This window comes from Chelonia mydas, chromosome 4 (genome assembly GCF_015237465.2).
Source record: "Chelonia mydas isolate rCheMyd1 chromosome 4, rCheMyd1.pri.v2, whole genome shotgun sequence".
In the NCBI taxonomy this organism is placed as follows: domain Eukaryota; kingdom Metazoa; phylum Chordata; order Testudines; family Cheloniidae; genus Chelonia; species Chelonia mydas.
Window position 1 is genome coordinate 37,292,201 of NC_057852.1, and position 26,053 is coordinate 37,318,253.

At 39.4% G+C, this 26,053-nt stretch overlaps 1 protein-coding gene across 2 annotated transcripts in view; it reads left to right on the plus strand.

Moving 5' to 3' along the window:
• UGT8 (UDP glycosyltransferase 8) overlaps window positions 1-26,053 on the plus strand; it is a 70,239-nt gene that overhangs the window by 23,608 nt on the left and 20,578 nt on the right. For both annotated transcript variants that reach the window (XM_007054440.3, XM_043545405.1), the window contains exon 2: window positions 377-1,200. In XM_007054440.3, the coding sequence (XP_007054502.2) occupies window positions 379-1,200 (822 nt within the window). In that variant the 5' untranslated portion in view covers window positions 377-378. The remainder of the gene's footprint in view (window positions 1-376; window positions 1,201-26,053) is intronic.

Sequence of the window (26,053 nt, forward strand, 5' to 3'; positions counted from 1 at the left end):
CCATGCACACAGTATCTTGCAGGAGGGTACCAGCTGCATTGTCCTCATCAGCATTCATGCCATATAATACAGGAGCTGTATCAATATCAGAAGAAATTGCTTGCCCACCTGTATAACCAGATGGAAGGGGAAAAGAGAGAGAGAAAAAAATTAAAGCCTAACAAGAAACTAAACACAATAGCTGAATCTTTTAAACTAGCTATTTAAGTAGCTATCTTGTTCCCAGTGAATGATACTAAAAAGACTTTGGGATAAAATGATACTAAAGGTTATCATGGCAAACACTTGAAAATGTAATCATGTAATGTTTGTTTATCAAATTCTAAACAAGTAGGATTGAAATCTGTTGAAATAATTTTTTCTTTTATCATTTCAGCTATGAAGTCTTACACTCCAGTTTTCATTCTCCTGTGGGGCACTGTCGGGATAGCAAGGGCTGCCAAAGTCGTTGTTGTGCCGCCAATTATGTTTGAAAGCCATCTATATATTTTCAAGGCCCTGGCCTCAGCCTTGCATGAGCAAGGTCACCAGACAGTGTTCCTCCTCTCTGAGGGCAGACACATCCCTCCATCTGACCACTATAGACTCCAACGTTACCCAGGGATCTTTAACAGCAGCACCTCGGATGATTTTCTTCAGTCCAAAATGAGGCGTATTTTCTCTGGAAGACTGACAGCACTGGAACTGTTTGACATCCTGGATCATTATTCTAAGAACTGTGACATGATTGTGGGCAACCAGAACCTAATGCATGTCTTGCAACAGGAAAAATTTGACCTGTTGCTGGTGGATCCTAATGAGATGTGTGGGTTTGTTATAGCTCACCTTTTAGGTGTTAAATATGCTGTTTTTTCCACTGGCCTTTGGTATCCAGCAGAAGTAGGTGCTCCGGCTCCTTTATCTTACGTTCCAGAATTTAACTCACTTCTCACAGATCATATGAACCTTCTAGAGAGGATTAAAAACACTGTTATTTATCTGGTTTCAAGATTTGGAGTCAATTTTTTGGTTCTGCCGAAATATGAAAGGATAATGCAGAAACACAAGGTGGTGCCAGAGCGGTCGATGTATGATTTGGTTCATGAGTCCAGCCTGTGGATGCTGTGTACAGATATAGCACTAGAGTTTCCAAGACCCACGCTTCCAAATGTTGTTTATGTGGGAGGAATCCTCACCAAACCGGCCAGTCCTCTACCAGAAGTAAGGTTTGCTGAGCTTTATTGTCATTTTTGTAATATCTGGATTAGTCTTATTTCTTAATGAATTTGAAATGTATTTAAGTTAAATGGTGACCTAATATCTTAAAATTTTAAAACTTGTTTTTGTTGTTGTGTTAAATACACAATAACAGTAATTGGAAATACTTTGTAGCTAGAAACTCTGAGCATAAAAGCTGTTCTTTCATGTAGATGTTCTCCACTTCTCTTATGCTTGTTCCTGCTTTGAAGTAGATGTTTCATGATCCAGCAGAGGGACCACAATGTGTGATAGCTTGGCTGTTAGAAACTGAAGTCCTAACTGATTGAAATGAATGTAGCAGAGAGATAAATGTGATCAGATGGACAATTTTACATACAGAGATTTCATTAATATCCTGCCTCATCTTATTCCCAATTTCATGATGCTGGCATGTCATCTATTATACATTATTCTGTTAGCTAGGGGAATAGAGGATGTCCTGTTTTTTTTTAATATATATATATATATATATAAGGTATGGATCAGAAAATTTGGTAACATGACAGAACAGCTAACCAAACAAGTGAGAACTAGTGACAGAGTAAAAGTTGAAAGTCTGAATAAAATAAAATACAGCCACAAAACACAGTAAAACTAAACTTCGTACAGAAACAGTGCCAGTGCTAGAGCCAGTATCATTTTTAGCAAACTGGCCACAGAGACCTGAGAGTTCATAATTAAATTTAATTACTTGAGTGCATCATGTGCTCTTGACACATGATATCTAGGAATGTCTCTGTTTAGTAACACCAGGATGACTGAAAGGCAGAACAAAACTTTTCAACAAGCTGTTTTTTATATAATGATTTACATATGCATTGTCACCTGTGGTTCAGTTAATGGATTCTGCTGGCTAGCCTGGAGAGAATATTGGACATCTGGAAGGATACAGAATTGCGGTAGAGGAATTTAATGTTCCTGTTACCACCCTCAGTTGCTTCTCCCATGGAACTAGTATATGGAAAGATGGGACTACAGCACACGAAACTTGGTCAGGATTTCTAGATTGAAAACAGAGCCTTATATAATGGTTTCTGTTGATAAGATTCTGTGTAATAGCCCTGCATAAAACAAACTATAATTTATGGATATTGTGAAAACTAATGAAATAATCCTTTATGTTTTTAATATTGCTTTGAAGTTCATATATGTAAACTATTTTAACATTTCACATGATTGATTTAAAGAGTTATTTTGAACTCCATTAGTAATTATTAATGTATTCAAAGATTGAGAGAGTGAGAGAAAAAGTAAGACTCCAGCACCTCTTTGGATTCACAAGAAAGGCAACCAACTGAAAATAGGGAAAGTCTCTTTGATGCCTCAGCATACGTTTTTGCAAAACATCTATCTTAAGAACTTGGATACCTAAATTAGAGGTCTAGATCCTCTGTTGCAACTGAGATACATTCAGAGCAAAAACATAAAGGCCGGGGGCAGAGGTAGCTCTACTCCAGTGACGAGGCTGGTTTCTAGCATAATTTACAGTAGCTTCAAAGCTTCTGTAAAGTATGCACAGATGCCCATAACTCCAAGGAACCAGGCAGGCACCTGCGGAGTTATTGGATATAGGAACTTCCTGGCAATTTCTCCTAGAATGAACTTTTACGTGGGATGTTGGGATGGTAGTGGTGTAGCGCTGTAACTTAGGATTTGTGCCACCTGTGATTCCTGAGGAATCCTCCAGGAGTCAGTTATCATATGTCAGCTTCTCAGTGGCTCTGAGGCATTAGAGTGGCCCTGAGAGTTGGAGTCAGGATCCCAATAAGGGCAGTTCGGGGCAAGGGCAAACCTGAGGCTGGAAGTAGCAGTGGAGTTCATTGTCAGGTCCAGGCCAGGGCCAATACTAAGAGTCTGACTCTGAGTCAGGTTTCAGGGTCCAAGTCAGGAGATGAAGTCCAAATCAAGCCAGGAATTCAAGAGCAAGGAACTGTCATGGAAGCCCCAGAGATCCACACTGTAGCCTGGATGCTCCTTAGGTTTATATCTGGCAGGGAGCCAATCAGGAGCCATGGGGCTGCTGTCTGTCAAATTATTGAAGTGGAACTGCCCATGGGCTGTGTCCTCAGTGGGTCATGGGAAGTGGCATGCAAACTAGTTACGGCTGCTGCTGGGTGGTAGCCTAGAGATGTCAGCTGCTTGGTAGCACTACAGGTGTGGCTTCTAGACCTGTGGGCCTTATAGTTGGGTCCAGTGTCCAAATTTGTGTTCTTAAAATAGGCACTTATTTACCCCCTCAAATACCACTTTTAATGTTCAAGTGCAGATCCTAATTTAGACATATACATTTTAACATTAGTTGCACAGCTGCAGGAAATTCAGTTGACAAGGTTTGTTTTATTAATGGTGGAAAGGTTGTATAGCGAAACCAACTCATTTGAGATCTGTTATATTGGGGAGCACTAAATTGTGAGCTCGGAACTTCATGCAGCAAAGAATAATACATGTGCATTACAGTCCAGATCATGTTATCTCACAGCCTCTGTGCTGCTCAGAGATACAGGAGGCCTATAGAAACAGACCATTTATCTGGATGTTACAGAATTCAACTGTCTGATGTTGAACCAGTCGTCAGTTAGAAAAATGGGCATGTTTGCATGCAATATTGGAAGGGAGGGAAAAGGAGGGTTGTGAAGCTTATTTAATTTGGCCAGAATTTTGAGATTTGTGTGCCTAAAGGCAGCTATAGGCTTAATGTTGCCACATAAGTAATGTGGGCTTCATTGGCATATTTAATAGACCTAGGATAATCCCCTTGCCCCTACAGGCATTGTGTCTAAGTCAATAAAATTGAGTTGCTCCTATCCCACTGTGTGCAATAATGGTTTAAAACTGAATGAATGGCCAGCTTGCAACATGTAAAAAGGTGACTCAGTGCCCAAAATTGGGTACATAAAAACAGCTCTACAAACAGTGTCTGACTGAGGGTGATTGCTAATCGCATATAGAACATCTTAAATGTAGGTCTGGATCCATTTGGTTCTAAAACCAAAGAAAAATATTAAGTCTATGCAGTGTGCAGTACTTCATTTGCTTGTAAATGTTGCAATTGAATTTATTCAGCTTAAACTTTTTTTTTTTTTGAGGGGGGGGGCATTAGTTATCAGATTTCGTTGACGTGATTTTAATTTCTTTTCCACAATCAGTTGCTGTGCTAAAAGGCATCTTTTGAGTTTGAATTAAATTTGTAATAAAGTCCTAAAGTGTAAGGTTAGAAAGGCCCCTTATGGTCACCTAGTTTGACCTCCAGCACAACACAGGTCATAGAGTTTCATCCAGTAATTCCTGGAGTGAAGCAAACTATTCTTCTCTTCTACATAGGTGAACCCTATTGATTAAGTGAACACTATTGAGTCTAATAACTTGTGGTTGAATTAAATATTTTCTTTTAGAAAGACATCCAGTTTCAGTCTTAAGACTCCAAGTGATGATGAATTCTCATGAGTAATTTGTTATGAGTTATGACCCTCATTGTTAAAAATTGCATCTTATTTCAAATTTGAATTTTTCTAGTTTCAACTTCAAGCCATTTCATTTGTTAATGCCTCTCTCGGCTGGCTTAATAATATCAGCTATCTTCTGACTGAGTAGGTAGTTGCAGACTATGATCAAGTTTGCCTCCTTATTTCCTTAGATAAACTGAATAGATTATCATATTCTATTGTGAGGTGTATTTTTCAGTCCTCAAATAATTTTTGTAGCTCTTCTCTAAAACACGCTCCAGTTTTTAACATGTTTTTCCAAGTGTGGACACGAGAGTAATACACAGTATTTTACTAGTGATAATCTTTTAATACACACGTTAAATGCTTTCCACAAGGCCTGTTGGGATTCTTTCCTCATTTTCATATATCTACATGGATACAACAAATGCTTTCTTTTTAAAAAAATGTCTAGGTAGGTACAGTATCTAGTCTTTTACATCCCACACTTCTGGCCAGAGAAACACAAGTGCACTGATCTGAGACAAACATAACCCTACCTTAGAACAAAAATGTTTTAAAATTGTTTCAGCCTTAATGTAAATAAAACATAATCTAGATGAGGAGGTATGCATTTTGGCATTTACAATGTGGGTTTAGCAGACTCCAAAAAACAGCTAAATTTTTTTCAATGAGGATAAAATTGAAGCTTTAGAAATTTTTTTCTTTGGAAAGTGAGGTGAGATTTTTTTCAAATTTGGATTTTCAGACAGAAGTAAAGATATCCTCAGGAAATAATTTGTTATTCATAAGATGTGATTGATTGGTAGATAATATGATGGGAAACTGAGAAATTCATGAGGAAGAGCATATATATATTACCAGACGCACTAGAAATCAAGAGATAATGTGCTTTCTGATCTGCAGTGACTGAAGTAACCACAAAGCATAAATATGACATTGCCAACCTAAAATGTTCAAAAACCATGAGTCGGACTCCTCAAAATCATGAAACTAGCTTAAAATAATGAGGGGGGGGTCATTTTAATTGTACATTTCAGGTTCTTTTTGATTGGCTTCTGGTACACTTGGGTCACATTTTCAAGTTTTATTCTGCAACCATAAGGACTAAAAAATTACTATTTTTTAAAAGAAAGCTGGTATTTCATGACTTCAGGAACAGGAGCATTAAGGCAAACATCAAATATGACAAAACTGATAATAAAATAGTGAGAGTTGGAAACACTATAATAAATCTATGAGTAGTATAGGATGTAGCAAATACTTATTGTATTCATATATATTTAGTTTTGTGAACTAAAGCAATATTCATATTCTCTTTCTTGAGTTTTGTTGGGCAGTTAATATTTCATGTATAGAATATTAAAGAATACAAAAGCAACACAAAGTTGGGAGGTTGCGTTTTCCTTAATGTGCGTGTTTAATATTCTCTTATCTAAATAGATTCTTCTCCATATAATGGCACTGCCTAGAATATTGGCCACAAGTAAATTATTGGGTAATCAATATGCTGCCATTTAATAGTTAGAAAAAAACTAATAAATGTAACAGTGCTTTTAAACTCACAAAAACAATTTACATCAACCTGTGGAGGGGAAAAGGAGTAGACTATTTTTTAAATAGTGAGGACTAAAGAAAGAACAAAGGTCTATTCATTAAAGTAATCACAGAAGCATTATTCTTAACTCCACTCGATCTAGCAGTTCATTTTGCACTTGGTCAGGAATTAATATAAACCTTCATTACTTTGGTTCATGTAATTACAGTCCTTGATTTAATGCCAGTGCAATTGTCATCTACTAAAATAATGGCTTTCAAGATAACAAACAAAACAAAAAAAGTTGCATGGAAATCAGAAGTACCAAATGTTTATGAGGTAGCTGAAGTAAAGGAAAAAGCTATATTACATTGTGACTTTGCTAGTTGCTACAAGCCCCATGTGTGGGGCAGCATGTCACTGTATAACCCACACACCTCCAGGATGTGTTGTCTTGTCCCATCTAGTGGCACTGTGACCACTTAGAGAGAGAGTTAAATGAATCTGCTCTACAGCCGTAGCTAACAGCCAGTTGTCTTTTAGGTCATGCGGTAGAGGCTCATGCACTAAGCTCTAGAGGCCCCCGGTTCAATCCTGCCCGCTGCTGACCGGGATCTGTCTGTGTTACAACTGCACTATCCCAAGAGTAACACCGTAAGCCAAGTGTAACTCCAAATCACAATCTACTATCTGATTTTCCCCTTCTTTGTATCTGGGGGGAGTAGAATCATTGAGGTGTAGAACTGGAAGGAGAACCTCAATAGGTCATCTAGTCCAGTTCCATGCACTCAAGGTAGGACTAAGTAATAACTTGACCATTCCTGAAGGTGTCTGTCTAACCTGTTCTGACAAACCTCCAATGACGGAGATTCCACAACCTCCCTAGGCAATTTGTACCAGTGCTTAACTACACTGACAGTTAGGAAGTTTTTCCTAAAATATAACCTAAACCTCCCATGCTACAATTTAAGCCCGTTGATTCTTGTCCTGTCCTCAATGGTTAATGAGAACAATTTCCCACCCTTCTCCTTGTAACAATCTTTTATGTACTTGAAAACTGTTATGTCCCCATTCAGTTTTCTCTTCTCCAGACTAAACAAATCCATCTTTTTCAATCTTTCCTCTGTACCTTGATTTAACCCCCTGTCTATCACAATGTCTGTCTCCCCAGGTTTTGTCCAGTTCCCACGGGAAACGGAGTAGTAGCTCTGTAAAGGCTGCTTTTCCCCCTCAGCATTACTACCTGCCATGCCTTATACTACATTATTGCCCTGTGCAGGAAAGGCCAGTTTGGCCCTCACTGTGCTTAATTTGGTCTTTCATTTTACAAATTATTAATACTAAAGATAGTAATTAAAAATCAATTTGCTGCAATGAAGCTGTGCTCATTTTTACTAGCTAGGGATGTTGGCCAGCATGTATAATAAAGGGTTAAACAATGAGGGCTAGATCTTTCAAACCTCCTTCATGTTGGTGAGCACTTACTGATACAGCAGTCCCATGGAAGTCAGTGAGACTGCTCATGTAAGTGACTGCTCACCTAGGTCAGTGATTTTTCAACGTGTGGTGCGCGGACCCCTGGGGATCCGCAGACTGTTTCTAAAATTCCCAAAGGGGTACACACCTCTATTGCACATTTTTTAGGGGTCCACAAATGCAAAAAGATTGAAAACCACTGACCTAGGTGAGTGAAAGTTATATGGTCCACCTGTGTGAATTACTATCTTAGAACATATAAGGTGGATCAATGCCCAGTGCATGTATTGACAGCTCCATAAGTAATGCTGAGAGAGTCTGATTAATAGTGGCATTTAAACTATCTTAAATATCGATCTGGATTAATTTGGCTGAAAACAGAAAAATCTATGTCGCACAAAGTATTTCTTTGTAATTGTTGCAAATAGACACTTCAAAGGATTTTCAAACACTTTTCGTCAATTATTATACATACAAGGAATTTTAATATCTGGAGTCCAGAATATAGACTAAAGAAGATGTGCAATAGAGATAGAGTATTATCTGGGTTATACATTCTAAATGGTTCTTCTCCACTTGTGTTGTGTCTTCTTTTAAGTATGTCTAGGAAATATCTAATTTGTAGCTACGTATAGAATACCTTTGCTGCTTTGCAATGTGGAGTGGTTGATTTGAATTTCTGTAAAATATAACCGGTTCTAAACATATTGAATTACAGATGCCCATTTATAAAATCTCCAGTTTGGAGGTTAACCCTTATGTTGTCTATCTTAGGAGTCTCAACAAGCTGATTCTTGATCTCATTCTGTACCATATAAAATTGCTTCATATGCTATTTAGTTCTTTTTTTTAATAATAAACAGGTTGTATAGTGGGAAGAGTCATTCATAAACTTACATTATCACACGTACAATAGAGTATCCTGTTGAGGGCAATGTGAGTAGATTCATTCTTAAATCATCACAGCTAAAGACAGAAAAAAAAAGTCCAGTCATTAAAGACATCACTGAATCAACAGGATCTCTACAGTAATACTCATATAATGGTTCCATGCTGATAATGGTAATACAGTGTGGCAAACTAATAGATAACCTTTTCCCTTCCCCTTTTCTCACTCTCATTCTACTTCTTTCAGGGGGAACTTCTTAAGTTCAATGACATTGGTTAATATTAAATAAAATAAACAATGGAAAATTCTGAATTATGACATTCTTTTAAAACAGACTGTGTTAGTTAGCCATTAATCAGTAAGATAAGAGATGTCCTTGAATGAATGTAGGAGTCTAAGTTTGCTCCTCTTAGTATTCTTAGTCAGGTATAAGGACCAATAATTAGAAGTATCAAATTCATACTGAAAGAAAAGGGCATTGAAAATGGTCAGGGAGCTTATCTATAGCTAAAGGATCATAATGGATTTCATATATGCTCACTTAAGTGTACAGAGACTGTAGATTATATGGAGAGTGCAGGCTTCTCTCAAGCAGTCCCCAAAATTTAGGTTTTCATATTATTAACATTATGAGATGATCTCTATTAACTAACATATAATCACAAACTACAGTCATATATATCAATATACATCAAAAAAGAAAAAATGAATTACTTAAATATATTTCATTTAACACATAAATTTGCCATTTAATTATATAGCAGCATTAATTTAACACAATATAATATTTTTAATCTGAGTTTAAATTTTAGAGCTTCAAAGATCCTGAAGGTTCCTGAATCTAAAGTAATATATATAAAACTAGCTGATTTTGAAGTAGCTTTCTTGTTGGGTTGAATGCAGTTATGTGCTGCTGTGAGAGGGAGGAAAAATCCTAGAAAAATGACAAGCTTTTATCCAAGTAAGATCTCTCATTTCTATTGTAGCTTATAAAACTGATTGCCTATCTTTACATTTCTGAAGGAGGATCACTACATATCAAGGATGAAGGATGTTTTGTGCCTAATAAGCTCTGTTATTTTAACATTCTTTTTACCTGTAGATCCAGTAGTTTTGGAATGCATTCAGAAAAACACTTTCCAATACTTAATCCTTATAGTTAGAAAGCGCAGCCAGTGGGAGCTGCGAGTGGCCGTACCTGCAGACGTTCAGGTAAACAAAGCGTCTCGCAGCCTGCCAGGGGCTTACCCTGAACAAGCCACGAACCAAGTTTGGGAACCCCTGGTCTGTGGTTTAGCAAGATGTATACGTATTTTCATTAGTTGAGAGGGAGGGGGGAATTAGTACTTGAAATAAGGATTTTATAAGAATTCTGTTGGAAGCTTATGGAGACATTGTAGGTGCTGTACTGCATCATGTGACCCCCCCATTAGCTCCTCTTAAAATAAATTTCCATGTAAAATATCTCCCCACCAATTGCCCCATTCTGACCTGCTGCACTCACTGGTTCTGGTTGTTGGTTTAATCTTCTTAGAACCCAGAACCTTAATACGATCACTTCCTTCCTGTCATAATTTCCATATCTCCAGATATTCCTTTCTCACTTGTCATTTCAAAGTAGAGTTCTCAAGTTTATGGATTTTGTGGGAAATCTGCATTTCAGCTAAATTTGCTGTGGGAAATCTGCATTTCAGCTGAAATCTGCATTTCAGCTGTCTGTTCCACTGCTCTGCTAAGTCAGGCAATGTTCCACAGATGACTAGTCCAACACCTGTCCAAATAACCTGTGGCCTAAAAAAAAGTACCCTGAGTTAGGCACCAGAAGTCTACCCAATCTGATATCAAATCTACTGACTGTTGTTTATATTTCAGTGCACTACAGATACCTTATTATTGACAAGGCCTCAAGCCTTACCTGCAGAAGCAGGCAAATATCATTCCTCTCTTTTACAAATAAATTGACAGAGGTTGCACAAGGTTACTGCAAGCAAAGCTGGCACTAGATCCTGTATCTCTAATATGTCAGACTAATCTCTTGTCCTCTCAGCCACATTGCATCTCCAAGTGAATGCGTGTAATATGGGCTTGGCTACGATGGCTGCAGCTAATGATCTAACCAATAGACCACAATCCTCTGTGAAACCCTGGAACAGAATTTAAGATTCCTAATTTCTAATACTCTACTGCTGTCTAGCAAATAGTCATGTGAGCCACTGGCAAATTTGTTCATAAAGTATCCCTGTGGCAGCTGGTCCATATGTAGTAGTATAAAATAGATACTCCGTTAGCTCAAGAAGTAGAGATCTGTGCTGAGACCTGAAAATTCAGGGTTCAAACTTGCAGATGCTCAATGTGGGTCAAATTCATTATGGTTACACATGACAGAATTTGTTTTTCCATTTTTATTTTTTGTTTAAAAATGGTTTATTTAATTTTGCAGTGGAAAACCATTTTTATAAAAGGTCTAGAGATTAAAAAAGTGAAATTAGATTTTTTAAAAAATCTTTTTTTACATTTTCAATATAACAGATATACAAATAAGAATGCATATTAAATAGTGATACATCTAAGATTAATATAGTGCAGTGGTTCTCAAACTTATTTGATTAGGCTCCCCCTTCTTTGTGTCAGTAGTTGTTTACTCTCCTCCCCCAAGTACATATACTGCCACCCAGCTCTGAAGGCAGAGCAGAGAGCAGGGGCTGCTAGCCAGGCGCCCAGCTCTGAAGGTAGCGTCACGCTAGCAGCAGTGCAGAAGTAAGGGAGACAATGTGAAAACTAGTATTTGTCGTCACTTTTCACAGCAGACTTAGTGCCACATTTGCTACCCTTAACTTCTGCGCTGCTGCTGCCACACCGGGGCTGCCAGAGCCCCACCACCTCCCTTGGGGGCCAGGGGAAGGAGAGCCTGAGCCTGAGCTGCCTCCTGGTGAGGGAATGGCGTGCGGAAGGGGAAGGAGAGCCTGAACCTGGGTGGCAGGGCTCCAGCTGTCCCCTTTATTCCCCGCCTCCGGGCTGTGCGTGGCCCTTCTGCATGAGCCCCAGCCACCCAGGGCTAACAGCCAGAGCATTTTTTAAAAAAAAAAATGTAAAAAGCACACAGCCTCCCTTGACACATTCCTGCGTCACCCTTGGAAGTCCTGCCCCATAGTTTGAGAAACGCTGATAATATAGTGGGTGACATCCTGGCCACATTAAAATTGGTGGGAATTTTCCTATTGTCTTCAGTGAGTCCAGGATTTCACCCAGCATTTCTAAAGAAGTACTTCACCTCCAACTTCATTATTAGATAAAATATAAGTACTCACAGAAGTCCTTACAAATAACATTTTCTTTGAACATCTAACATTTGTCTCAAACCATTTTCAGTTACTCCATACAAATGAATGTCAGCATAATATTACATATGAGTTGTCTTAGATTTGTAAAAGACAAGAGGACTCCAATCTGGTGCTCACTGAATGTGTGCCTAATGAATAGCTTTCAGAACAGTGACTTGTTACACCTCACATGAACTACAATGAACAACTGTTAAGGGTACTGTAAAAGTTTTAGCTGAGTTCTTTTCTGTGTCAAGTTGGAAGTTTAATGTCATTTTAACATTATTTTTTTAAATTAATTATAAATTCCACTGATAGGATAGGAATTAATGACATCTTAATGGTGTCTCCTTTCTTGTCCAAGAGTAGCACCAAAACCTGCAGGGTAGTAGGTCATATGAAATTCTTGGTTGAGAGAAACACATTCAATGATATTGTAAAAACATAAATTCTTTTGGTCATTGATTTTATTTTTAGGAGCTGCAAAGGCTGGGTGAAGGCAGTGAGGTGCTTGTGAGAAAAGGGAACGGGAAGAGAGATGAAAAAAGGAAAAACTGGTGCAAATCAGGGTCCAAACAAGTTAGTACTGAGTAATCAATGAAGAATAGCATCCAGGGGTAGGGCCTTGTTGGTTTCTGCACCTGGACTTATAAACTAGAAAGTACACTGAGAAAAGTGGTTTCAGTTTTTGTTTAAGACTGATTTAATATCTGTGGGAAAAGATGAAAGGTTCCAGAGTTTAACTTACTTTATGAAATTAATTGGGGCAAGAGTATATCCTCCTGGGAAATAGGGTGTCCCAGAGGAACCTGACTGGCAAGAATTAAATAAAAAAAGAAAGCAGACTGTACTAATTTCACTGATACTTAAAAATTAAGTAGCACATGGAACAAGAGGCAGAACAGCAGACGTTGTTGTACTCCTCTACTGCTGTATTTTGTGTGCTTCTATAGTGGGATGGAAGTGCCCAAAATGCTAGCCTCTGAAGATGTCTGGTGGGAGACATCATCAAAACAGGATAGAAGGATGATATGGATGTGGAGAGAAATTCATATGTTGACCACAGGTACCATATACACAGACCATCTTCTCCTGACCTTTTCTTCTTTCCACATCCCGCCTCACAATAACAAAATAATGGAATAATGCCCCTCTTTCTCCGCATAGTCAAATGATATACCACCTCTGAGTATGTAATGTGCTTGAAATCATAACACTTTCCTGAACACTTAGATACCCCAAACTCTGGACCCTTAGCCACTATTCTTTTTGTAGCTCTTGCTTATTTTGAATCAGGAATGGTTTCCTCTTTTGGCTTACACGATAGGGCCCAGTTTTGTTCAGCAACACCCAGGCAACCAGTGGAAAAACTTGCATTTCACAGTGCAGCATTAAAACAAATACAAGCTTCACTGATTTAGAATACACCAGGAAAGTTAGGACACTAGGAAAAACTTAAAAAAAATACAGCCATCTATATGCTTCTTTATTATTGTTTCTTATTTGTATTATTGTAGCCCCTCCTCCTCCATTGTGCTACTTGTTCTTTGCTTAGGAATTGATAAAAATAAAATAACTATAGATTAACTGATAACTTGTTACTGAAAATTACTTTAATTGTACTTTCTAAATTAAATCTGTTTTTTTCCTCTGCTGTAAACAATATTTTAGCATTTTAAAATTATATAAAATATCACATAGTGTGTATGTGTTTCCGTTAAAGAATGATTGTCCACAGCCGTATTCAGAGAGCAGACATTGTTGCTATTACACATTTGAATCTATGAGCTGAATAGGGAAAGCTTCTGATATTTAAACTCAGTTATGTTTGTATATGTGAACTTTGTTTATTTGAAACAAAGCTCAGTATTAGGCACCACTGGTTACTGCCAGCTGGGACCTCACCCCATAGTCACAGCTGTGCATTTAACATTTAAACCAGCTAAGAATAGCTAATTAGAAAATCAAACTGAACAAAGCTCACACAGTAGTGTCAGCACAATACCATTTTTGTTTGTGAATGATAAAAAAGATTTTTTTCCATATAATAATAATGGTTGGAGCCATAAGTGCTTATTTCAAGTGTACAGATAGAACTTTAGTAAAGGATTATTAAACACTTAAACTCCTCACTCTTCAATAATATAGTCTTGTGTAGAAACCAGGAACACCGACAAATATAAAAAAAGAGCAAAGCAAGGTCATAATATCTGCTTCTTTGTGAAATGCTGGCTATAATAAATACTACTCATATTGGGAAAGGAGAGGACTGCCTTGACAGTCTCTATGAACAGAATATATGTGACCCTTGAGGAAATGAGTTAAAAAAACATATCTGGCTTCTGCTGGAGCTAATATCTCCTTTGAAACATGGGAGACCAGGATACATCACTGATTTTAGTCAGCAAGCAGGAAACTTTTATTTAAATAATTGATTTTTAATCTTGTTTTGCATTTGTAATTTTTAATTATTTTTCTAAATAAAGGTTCAATCTCATTAGCTGATAACCATAAAACATGTTGATATGCAATCAAATATAACATTTATACTAAATTTGATATTTCTTTTTGCTAAATAGGATATACTATATAGGTATTTATTTAGGCATTTCTAGAGTTTAACTTATATGTATGTACATTCTTAATTTTTACATCTATTATGTTAGAAAATGGTGAATAATGCATTTCTTACTTAGTAGAAGATAATATTTACTTAAGATTTGCGTCAAGCTGCATTTAGACAGAGTGTAAAATTCAATTAAAAATGTACAAACCCAGCATTTTAAAATTGTTTTTATTAGTTAAAAAAAACGACTTAAATGTGCTGGAAAACATAAGGAAAAAAATAAGTTTATCAAAACATGTTTTTGTATTTAAACCTAACTCACATGTTATACTAAGGAAGTATTTACTGAAGTTAGTCAAGTGAAGGTATGGGAAAGCCACCATCCCTTGCCCAGGAATATGTGAGACACTGTACATCAGGTAAAAAGAAAAGGAGTACTTGTGGCACCTTAGAGACTAACAAATTTATTTGAGCATAAACTTTCGTGAGTTACAGCTCACTTCATCGGATGCATTCAGTGGAAAATACAGTGGGGAGATTTATATACATAGAGAACATGAAACAGTGGATGTTACCATACACAGTGTAACCAGAGTGATCACTTAAGGTGAGCTATTACCAGGAGGAGAGTCGGGGGGTGGGGGGGATGGAACCTTTTGTAGTGATAATCAAGGTGGGCCATTTCCAGCAGTTGACAAGAACATCTGAGGAACAGTGGGGGCGGGGGGGGAATAAACATGGGGAAATAGTTTTACTTTGTGTAATGACCCATCCACTCCCAGTCTCTATTCAAGCCTAAGTTAATTGTATCCAGTTTGCAAATTAATTCCAATTCATCAGTCTCTCGTTGGAGTCTGTTTTTGAAGTTTTTTTGTTGAAGAATTGCAACTTTTAGGTCTGTAATCGAGTGACCAGAGAGATTGAAGTGTTCTCCAACTGGTTTTTGAATGTTATAATTCTTGACGTCTGATTTGTGTCCATTGATTCTTTTACATAGAGACTGTCCAGTTTGGCCAATGTACATGGCAGAGGGGCATTGCTGGCACATGATGGCATATATCACATTGGTAGATGTGCAGGTGAACGAGCCTCTGATAGTGTGGCTGATGTGATTAGGCCCTATGATGGTGTCACTTGAATAGATATGTGTTCACAGTTGGCAATGGGCTTTGTTGCAAGGATAGGTTCCTGGGTTAGTGGTTCTGTTGTGTGGTGTGTGGTTGCTGGTGAGTATTTGCTTCAGGTTGGGGGGCTGTCTGTAAGCAAGAACTGGCCTATCTCCCAAGATCTGTGATAGTGATGGGTCGTCCTTCAGGATAGGTTGGAGATCCTTGATGATGCGTTGGAGAGGTTTTAGTTGGGGGCTGAAGGTGATGGCTAGTGGCGTTCTGTTATTTTCTTGGTTGGGCCTGTCCTGTAGTAGGTGAGTTCTGGGTACTCTTCTGGCTCTGTCAATCTGTTTCTTCACTTCCGCAGGTGGGTATTGTAGTTGTAAGAATGCTTGATAGAGATCTTGTAGGTGTTTGTCTCTGTCTGAGGGGTTGGAGCAAATGCGGTTGTATCGTAGAGCTTGGCTGTAGATGATGGATCGTGTGGTATAGTCTGGATGAAAGCTGGAGGCATGTAGGTTGGAATAGCGGTCAGTAGATTTCCGGTCTAGGGTAGTGTGACCATTGCTTATTAGCACCGTAGTGTCCAGGAAGTGGATCTCTTGTGTGGACTGGTCCAGCCTGAGGTTGATGGTGGGATGGATATAGTTGAAATCGTGGTGGAATTCCTCAAGGGCTTCTTTTCCATGGGTCCAGATGATGAAGATGTCATCAATGTAGCGCAAGTAGAGTACGGGCATTAGGGGACGAGAGCTGAGGAAGCGTTGTTCTAAGTCAGCCATAAAAATGTTGGCATACTGTGGGGTCATGCGAGTATCCATAGCAGTGCCGCTGATTTGAAGGTTTACATTGTCCCCAAATGTGAAATAGTTATGGGTGAGGACAAAATCACAAAGTTCAGCTACCAGGTTTGCTGTGACATTATCGGGGATACTGTTCCTGACGGCTTGTAGTCCATCTTTGTGTGGAATGTTGGTGTAGAGGGCTTCTACATCCATAGTGGCCAGTATGGTGTTTTCAGGAAGATCATCGATGGATTGTAGTTTCCTCAGGAAGTCAGTGGTGTCTCGAAGATAGCTGGGAGTGCTGGTAGTGTAGGGCCTGAGGAGGGAGTCTACATAGCCAGACAATCCTGCTGTCAAGGTGCCAATGCCTGAGATGATGGGGCGTCCAGGATTTCCAGGTTTATGGATCTTGGGTAGCAAATAGAATACCCCAGGTCGGGGTTCCAGGGGTGTGTCTGTGTGGATTTGCTCTTGTGCTTTTTCAGGGAGTTTCTTGACCAAATGGTGTAGTTTCTTTTGGTAACCCTCAGTGGGATCAGAGGGTAATGGCTTGTAGAAAGTGGTGTTAGAGAGCTGCCCAGGTCGGACGACCAATTTGCACGTCAGGACCGCTACGGACCTCCACCAGAGTTTCCTCTGGCTTCGCCCTGCCCAGGCATAGTTCACCATCTTTCGGGTCCTAGCACGTACGCTCATGCTCCACCTCCCCAACGGGGCGGGTGAGACGGGCCGGTGGTGCGCCCTCCACGAATCAGTGGCTTCAGGTGTTACAGACAATGTTGGACCTTGGTGTGGAAGAGGAATCTCATAATGGCTGGCAGAGCATTGTTGATGTTGTCCTAGTGTCCAAGACTGATGGAATGACTCGGTTTTGTATCGACTTTAGGAAGGTAAATGTGATATCCACATTTGTTGCCTCCCCCATTGACATTTGATGCATATCCCATGCTCCGAGGCAATTAGTTATTAGAGTGATTGGCAGCCACCACAATACATCTCAACCCTAGATCTGACCAAAGGCTACTGGTAGATCCCTCTAGCAAGGGGTCTCGAGTGATAGTGTCCTTTGCCACCCCTTTTGGCCTGTACCACTTCAAGACTATGCCCTTCAGCCTTCACAGGGCTGCATCCACCTTCCAAAAGGTGAGGGACACAATCCTGTGACTGCACAGGCAGTATGCAGCAGCCTACGTAGATGATATAGTCATTTACAGTGGTTATTGGGAGACATACCTTGAGCATACAGTGACAGTCTTACAGGCTCTGGAGGTTGCCAGCCTCATGGCAAACCCAGACAAGTGCCGACTGGGGTTTCATGAGTTCATGTATCTGGGACCACCATTGAAAGGGGCAAACTTAGGCCTTTAATCAGGAAGCTCCAGGCCTTGACAGACTGCCCTATCCCATCAACAAAGAGGCAAGTTAGACAATTTCTGGATCTGTCTGGCTACTATAGATGATTCATACCCAGCTTCACCGTGATAGTCACACCTGTCACTGACCTGGTGAAGAACTGTAGCCCCAAGAAAGTTGCCTAGTCTGAAGCCGGCAACTGAGTCTTCAGGACTTTGAAAGACCGCCTGAGAAGTGAACCAGTCTTCTTCCACCCTGATTTCACACGATGGTTCATACTCTACACCAATGGCTTCCAGCGTAGGGCTAAGGGTAGTATTAAGGTATTACCTACTGGGAAACACCTTCCTCTTGATTACAGATCACACACCCCTCTGCTGACTCAATTCCAGATCACGACGGACAACTACCAGCCATGACATGCCCTAAGGAGATGAATAGAGCAGTAGGAAGAGGCCCAGATTGCAGGTAGTGAAAGAGGGTCCATGGGTCAAAAACGAATGGAATGGGAGGGCTTGCATTTCCCTACCACATTACCACTAGGTGGTGCTGCAGACTGTAGCCACTAGGCAGGGAAGGTCATGTCCACTCACAGAAAGACAGAGAGGAAGCAGTTGTGGTAATGGACCAGGTCATGAACAAGTGTTTAGTTTCCAGGACAGAGAAGAATGGATGAATTTTTGATCTGTTGTCAGGGAAAGAACTGCAAGATTTGGAGGTGATGGCATAAAGTCAGGGAGCAGTCAAAGATTTCCTTCAAGTTGCAAGACTGGGTAAGTGAGTGGTGGTGAGAATTGTGTTAAAGAAGTGGGGTAAATGGGAGAGTTGAGGAAGGTAAATGAGTAATTTGTATTTAGCTTAATTTGTCTGTGAGACATCCAGGAGAAAATGCCAGAAAGTTAGGCAGCTAATAGTCTTCCTCATTGTTCAGGGAGAGGTAATATGTGATCTACATGTCAGTTCTGGAGAGAGATAATTACTCCATGAAGGATTTAACCCCAACTGATTGTAATTGTGGAATGTCTTGGTGGATGGAGCTTCCAGAATGTTGAAATCTTGGTGGATGGAGAGGTGACTAGAACCAAAGCCAGGGAAAGAGAGAGTCCTCTGGATAAGATATGTATGAACTGAAGAAAGGGGTTTTCATTGTTCATTATTACTGTGTAATCTAAGTGTAACTGAATGCTTGCTTTTCTACATGGCATAGTCTAGTATATGATCTTACAGTAGCATTGTGTAAAGTGTTTGGTGTGTAGAATGTGTACTTTAGTAGTACAAGAGATATGGTTTTATATATATTGGAATGGGATGTGAAGAACTTGAAAAATCGTTGTGTGCACACCAGAGAAAACATGAGTTTCAGTTGTTCATGCTCTTCACATGATGCTATGAGAAGATTCTTTTTTTAGAATACTACTGAACTTGCACAGTACCATCAGGCAAAATAGCAAAAAGTGTTTGCTTTTTTGTTATTGAGGACCTTTTCCAAGCCCCAGTGAAGTCAGTAGGAGTCTTTCGGTTGATTTTAGTGAGCTGTGGATCAGTCCTCGACTGCCCGTGCTCTTTAAAATATTTGTTCCATCCATTTTATGCTACTGCATGACAGATGTCATGATTTCAAAAGTTAGTGGCATACAGTTTTCAAATAGCTGCCAATATGCTCTTCGCACTTGTTTTCTGTTTCTTTCCAGTACCATAGAGTACCAGATCTGTTCAGTCCCTGCATATGCCAGACAGATTGAGAAAGGAACAAACATTTCCTTCCCAACACACTTTTGCTTTCATCTTGTAAAACTTAGATAGATTCTACCATAAATAATCAGAAAATACAAGCATAATTGCCAAGAACAAAATATGAATCTATATGGAGACACATGGATACCTCTTCCCTGTCCCTATCAGCTTCCTCCACTAACCTAACTTTACAAAGCTTGTTTTTACAGCATTCTGTGGGACTAGAGCTATTGTAGCTGTCACTGCAGATGTCTATCTTGATGTAAAAAAATCATGTGATTTGCAGCCTAGCTCTAAGACTCTTTGTGTGGGAGAAGTAGGAATAAGCGAGTGCTGAAAAGAGTCAGAGTATGTGTGTGATGAATAGGGAATGCTGGGAATGCAGTCCTAATAACTGATGCCTGTTTGTAGCGTACTGCTCTTCTCCTCCACCTCAGCCTCCTGGAACAGTCTCTGCTCATGTCGGGAGGAAAATGTGGAAAGGAAGAGAGTGAGAGAATAACTAGAATTAGGATCCTGGCATGTCCATTCTCTATGTAGCTCTCCCTGTGTGTCTATCGTACAAGGTGCCCATTACTTTAGTGTCTGTGTGCTTTTATGTGCATGTAAAATGTGTTATATGTTATACCATAAACAGGAAATAACGATCATGATTCTGCCATAAAGATGCTGAGAAAACACCAACTGCACAAATAGCTCTGTCTGTTTGTCTGTTTTCCCAAGAATGAGAAATCATTTGATAGCGATAACAATCAAGACCTTTTTAAATACATTGATGGGATTTTTTGTTTGTTTGTTTTGTTCTTTGAAAAGCAATCAAGTGCACCCAGAGGGCATGTTCCATTTGGGATGTACCGCACTTGTTTATGAAAGCAACTGAGCAGTCTTCAGAGTTCTTCTTAAGAAGACGTTGATATATTTAATGCATTAGGAAATCTCAAGTTAAAATAAATATAACCTATATGAATAGCTGATAGTACATTGCAGATGTGGACAAAAAGTCACCACTGTTATTATTGCACTATCACACAGTGGGGGGCAGGTGAATCGCAATGAAATAATATCTTTCTCTATCTGTCTTCTCTGTCAAATCACAAAAGTGATGAAAATTTGAGTATTACTTTATGATACACTGCGCCCATAACTTGTAGGGCTTGATAAACCAGTAGACATAATAATAAAATGAAAGAAGTTGACGTTTATTAGAGTTGTTTGAATAATTCATTGGGATTTGTGTGTGTATGCATGTTTTGGCTTTTTTATTGCATACTAAACTTTATTTCATTATTTGACTATCTGTAATATATATAAACTTAAAATGCAGTAGAAAGATACTGAGCTGAAAATCTCAAAAGGTATTGCAGAGGCTTTTTTGTTACAAATTGAATGGGATGAGGGTTTCTGGGAGCAGATTTGTATGTAAAACAATTTCTGCTGATTGGATATCATCATGACCTCATGCCCATAAAACTCTCACTGGAGTAAAGAGGACTGTACACAGGACCCTTCAAGAATGTTACTGAGTTAAATTAAAGCAGACAAAGGAATGTAGTGTGTTTGAAGGATGTCTGAACTGATATTGAAGAAACTCTGAAGAGTGCAGAGAAGAAAATGCATCACATTCTCCTGACCTAAAATAGTTCCTGCACTACCTAGATTGAGCACCCAGATCACTGAATTTATGATAGCTCAGGACAACATGAATACCGTTTAAGAGGGGGAAAAAAGTATGCTGATCCACCCTAAATGGATTTTGAAAGCCAGGAACTAAAGACATGTCTACACTACAAAATTAAGTCATCCTAACTTACATCAGCGTACAGCTGCCATAGTAATTACATCACTTGTACATGTATACACTTTGTTCCTTGTGTTGGCGGTGCATGTCCTCACCCGGAGTGCTTGCACCGACTGAATTGTCAGTGTGGGGAATTGTGGGATGGCTTCTGAAATCCAGCAACAGTCAACATTGTCTACACTGGCACTGCATTGACCTAAATACATCCACACTGACGCTATGCCTCTCGTGAAGGTGGAGTTATTAAGTCAATGTAGCAGGTGAGTTACGTCGGCGGGAGCGAAATTTTAGTGTAGACACTTAGAGTTAGGTCGACATAAGCTACCTTGCATTGAGCTAACTCTGTAGTGTAGATCAGGGCTAAGTGTTTGCAGAAACACTGGTCCAGTGACTCACGCTGGCTGAGTGTCTGCAATTTAAGACTCTTAGGCCAGGTTTACACTATAAACTTACGTCGGTATATCTACGTCATTCATGGGTGTGAAAAATCCAGTTATACTGACCTAACTCCCAGTGTAGACAGTGCTATGTTGATGAGAATGCTTCTCTCATCAACATAGCTACTGCCTCTTGTGCAAAGTAGATTGACTACGCCGATGGGAGATACTGCACCACTGTAGACCTGCTCTTAGACTGCCTGCAACCTCACAAAATTAGAAAGAAACTTGGAGAGCAGCAACTGAGACCTGCAGGCTGGACTGACACAGGAGGGGAGTCACTTCCAATTAAAAGGTGTTGGGACCCATGCACGTACCGAAAAAACAACAAAAAAAAATGATGGCACTAGATAGAAAAGTAGTTGAGACATCCTGGAAGTGCTGGTGTTGTTAGTGGAAAGAAGCAAAGAGCAGGAGCTGTAAGCCACCAGAAAATACCTCTCCGTGGAAAAGCTTTGCAAAAAGCCAAAGAACGTTTTTCTCTGTAATGGCTTAGGATTTATTAGGTAAAAGGCATATACAGGCCTTTACAGTGTGCTCTTGGGGTTGGTGATCTGAGTTTCCTCTTAGAGAATGCCAGAGAGAGTTTTATCATGTATCATCTCTTTACCAGACAAGACTGTTTAGTGAAATATGGAGAAACTGCAGCTGGAGAGAAAGGGGGCTCAGGTATAGTGCAGGGAAATTGGCTTCACTTGTGGTTTCTGTCCAGTTGCGTTAAGACCCATTAGAAACTGACATTTGTCCCTTTTCTGGAAAGCACTTGAATAAAGGAACTTTAAAATGCCCAAAATGAGATCAAGGTAAAAATGGTTGCAGACTTTAATGGCAGACAAGCCAGGTCAGGGATCAGGCAGACCTAACTGAACTTGGAAACAGGGTAAAATCATGGCTGCACTGAAGACAATGGGAATTTTGCCATTGACTTCAGTGGGGTCTGGTTTTCATTCAGGGCATTTCTCTCTCTGGTTGCAGGGTGAAAAGCAAGAAAACACTTTGAAAAATAATGTTTACATCTTAGGAGAAGAAACAGTGGTTTTGTAAGAGTGAATTTTCCTGTTTGGTAACATGTCATTACTGTTTAATGTTCACAAATATTTCTGTTTTTATTAAACAAACATATAGGATCATGGAAGGAAAGACACACAGTAGAGGCATTTCTGTGTCCAAGTCTATAACCAGCCCCGCAAAGCATATTTGTAAGTGCATAGATATGGGACTGCAAGTTTACATTAATGACAAAAGTGGGTGTATCAATAAAATAGTGGCACTGATGCTGCAGCCTTAAGTATGCAAGTTATTCAACTGGGATTACTTGTGTGACTAAGGTTTGACAAGATCCAGCTCAGTATTTTGTATTTTACTCTTGTAATCTTGCACGAGACTTGTGTTAGGGGTGCAAGATCAAGAACTCAAAAGAGAAAATTTCTAAAGATAAGGCGGTGACTGCAGTGCCACAGTAATTATGTTGGTAAAGCACTGATTTTCATGTTCTAAGGGCTCAGTTCATATTCTGTTTTTTCAAATTCTAAAAGTGTCAAGTTGCACATCTTATATATTTTATATAATATGCATTAATAACAGAGTACTAGAAAATATGACATTTGTGCAGGGTGGCTCTGTTAATGTTTAGAAAACACCCTGATTTGCATGCTTCATTTTGCAACCTTAATGGTGTGTTAACACTAATTGTTTAAATTTAATTTCCTACTTTTTAAATAAAAATACTAAAGAGATAATGGGAAAAATTATATATATATAAAAAGAAAATCTAGGGGAAAGCTATTACAATTTATAAACTTCTCAAGGAGAGTCTGTAAATTCTGGTTCTGCACTTCTTCAGCCCATAGTCTGATTATTATTTTTACATAATATTTATATTACAATATGCCCAGAAGCCTCTGTGAAGGTTAAGGCCACATCGTGCTATGCGCTGTACAAACAAATTCAGGGACACAGTCCCTGCACTCAACAGTTTACTATCTAAGAACACAATTTATCTATTTTATTATCTGCAACCCATGCACAGTACTTCTAATTTTCAGCACCAGCTTGGGCATATGAGCAGTCCAGGAAAGTAGGAGAGCAATACCCCGAGTATGTTCCTTAGCTAGAGGCCTATGTAAGCCTTAAACAAATGGTATTAAGGTAAATCTGAATTCAGAGACCAGGATTCAGGCTTACCGGATTCAGGGTCACCTGGACTTCTCCTGGGCTGCCACAGGTAAGAGCAGCCCCTTAGAGCTATGCCTAAAAGAATAAGATGGTTCTTTATAATTTGGCATCTTCGGGGACCAACCAAGTTTCCAATGAAATCAGTGGGAAGCTTTTTATTGCATTAAGTAGTAGTTGGATCGGGCCTTAAATAGAGTAAAAGACAAAGCAGCCATATAATGAGTTAGGTACAAACAAAATTTATCATTTGTCTTGTCTACTTGGGCTTTAAGCAATTCAGCACAGGGACTGTCTTTCTAAAATTTTATACAGTATCTAACACCACTTGTATTATCCGTCTTGTCTCATTGGACTTACCTTTGGTTTACCTTGTAACAAACACTGTAGCCGTTAACTGCTATTCACATATTGGAAGTCATGCATCCTATCCAATAGGAGCCAGCTGTTTAATTCAGCCTAGCATAGATACTGCTGTCTAAGCTACTGTTAATGTTTCTTTTATTTACTTTGAAGCTGCTTAATTACAGAAGATAAACTCTTCAGGATTTCCCTCAAGGATATGACTTCCTGTTGCTGGAAGTGAAAAATAAGTGAACAGTAGTGCCAGCTAAGGTGTTTGTTGTCTTTGTTACAAGGGAAGCATGCCATGTTTGGAATTCTGTTGCGTGAGATCAGTTAAAGTACACTCAGTGCCAGTGTCTGTGTCACACACCATCCTCTTCTGTTTGTGTAATGGCACTGGATTGAAGGGGAGAAGCACAAGGGTGCCTAGTTGTAACACCTAAATCAAAGACTATGGAGATATGGTTGAAACTGTGTACTGCAGTTAAGTAGGGCCCTACCAAATTAACGGCCATGAAATCTGGTCTTTTGTGTGTTTTTACCCTATGCTATGTAGATTTCACAGGGGAGACCAGTGCTTCTCAGAGCTGGGCAGCCAGAGATTGGCAGCTGTTGGCTGGGTGACTCACTCTGAAGGCAGTGCCCTACCTGCAGCCACGCAGAATAAGGGTGGCAATACCATACCATGCCATCCTTCTGCGCTGCTGCCTTCAGAGCTGGGTGGCCAGGGAGCGGCGGCTGCTGATGGAGTGTTCAGCTCTGAAGGCAGCAGTGCAGAAGGGTGGCAATACCATACCATCCTTACCTCTGCACTGCTGCTGGCAGCCGCTCTGCCTTTAGAGCTGGGGTACCAGCCGGCCGCGCAGAAGTAGGGGTAGCAGTACGGCCACTCCTCTACCCCCCCCCCCCCCCAACAATGAACTCGTGACCTCCCCACAACTCCTTTTTGGGTCAGGACCCCTACAGTTACAACACCCTGAAATTTTCATTTAAACATCTGAAACCATGAAATTTACAATTTTTAAAATCCAATGACCGTGAAATTGACCAAAATGGGCTGTGACTTCTATAGGGCCTGAAGTATAAGCAATGCAAAGTTCCTGTGGTCTCTCTTTCTCTCTAGTTCTGAACATAATACTTTGCATTTCTCTAGTGCCTTTCATAAGATCTCAAAGTGCTTTTCAGATGTTAATTAATTCTTTAATAAAGCCTCAAAAATCTTTGTAAGGTTGGTATTCTAATGTCCATTTTCTCTGTGGTGAAACTGAGGCATAAAGAGTTTAAATTACCAGCTGAGGTAAAAATAGAACAGAGATCCTCTGACATGCTGTCTTGTACTTTGGGTACTTAGAAAAATCCCAATTATAAGAATACATATATACTAATAGAGTTATATCACTGGCCTCCTGATCAGAAAAGGCCATCTGAGTGCACAGTGCCAAGGGAAGTCAAAAAGACCTCTAAGTCTTATAAAACAATAACAATGGATGACTTCAACTAACAATATATGAACTGGTCATGTGTCACAATTGGACAGGTTTAAAGATGCACCTTACACAACACCTTACATTACTGTTTCTGGAACAGCTTGTTCTAGAGCACACAAGAAGGAGAGGCTATTCTCAATTTAGCCCTAAACAACACACAGGAAATGGTTAAGTTGAGCCATTACATAAAAATTACCACAATTTAATTAAGTTCAACATTTTCAAGGGAAGAATTATACCAAAAATTAGCTCTGCAACACTAAAATTTAAAAAGGAGGGCTTCCAAAAAATGAGGAAAGTAGTCAAAAAGATCAAAGTATAGAAATTAAAAGTGTTAGAGTCAGCGTGGAGGCTAATGGATAC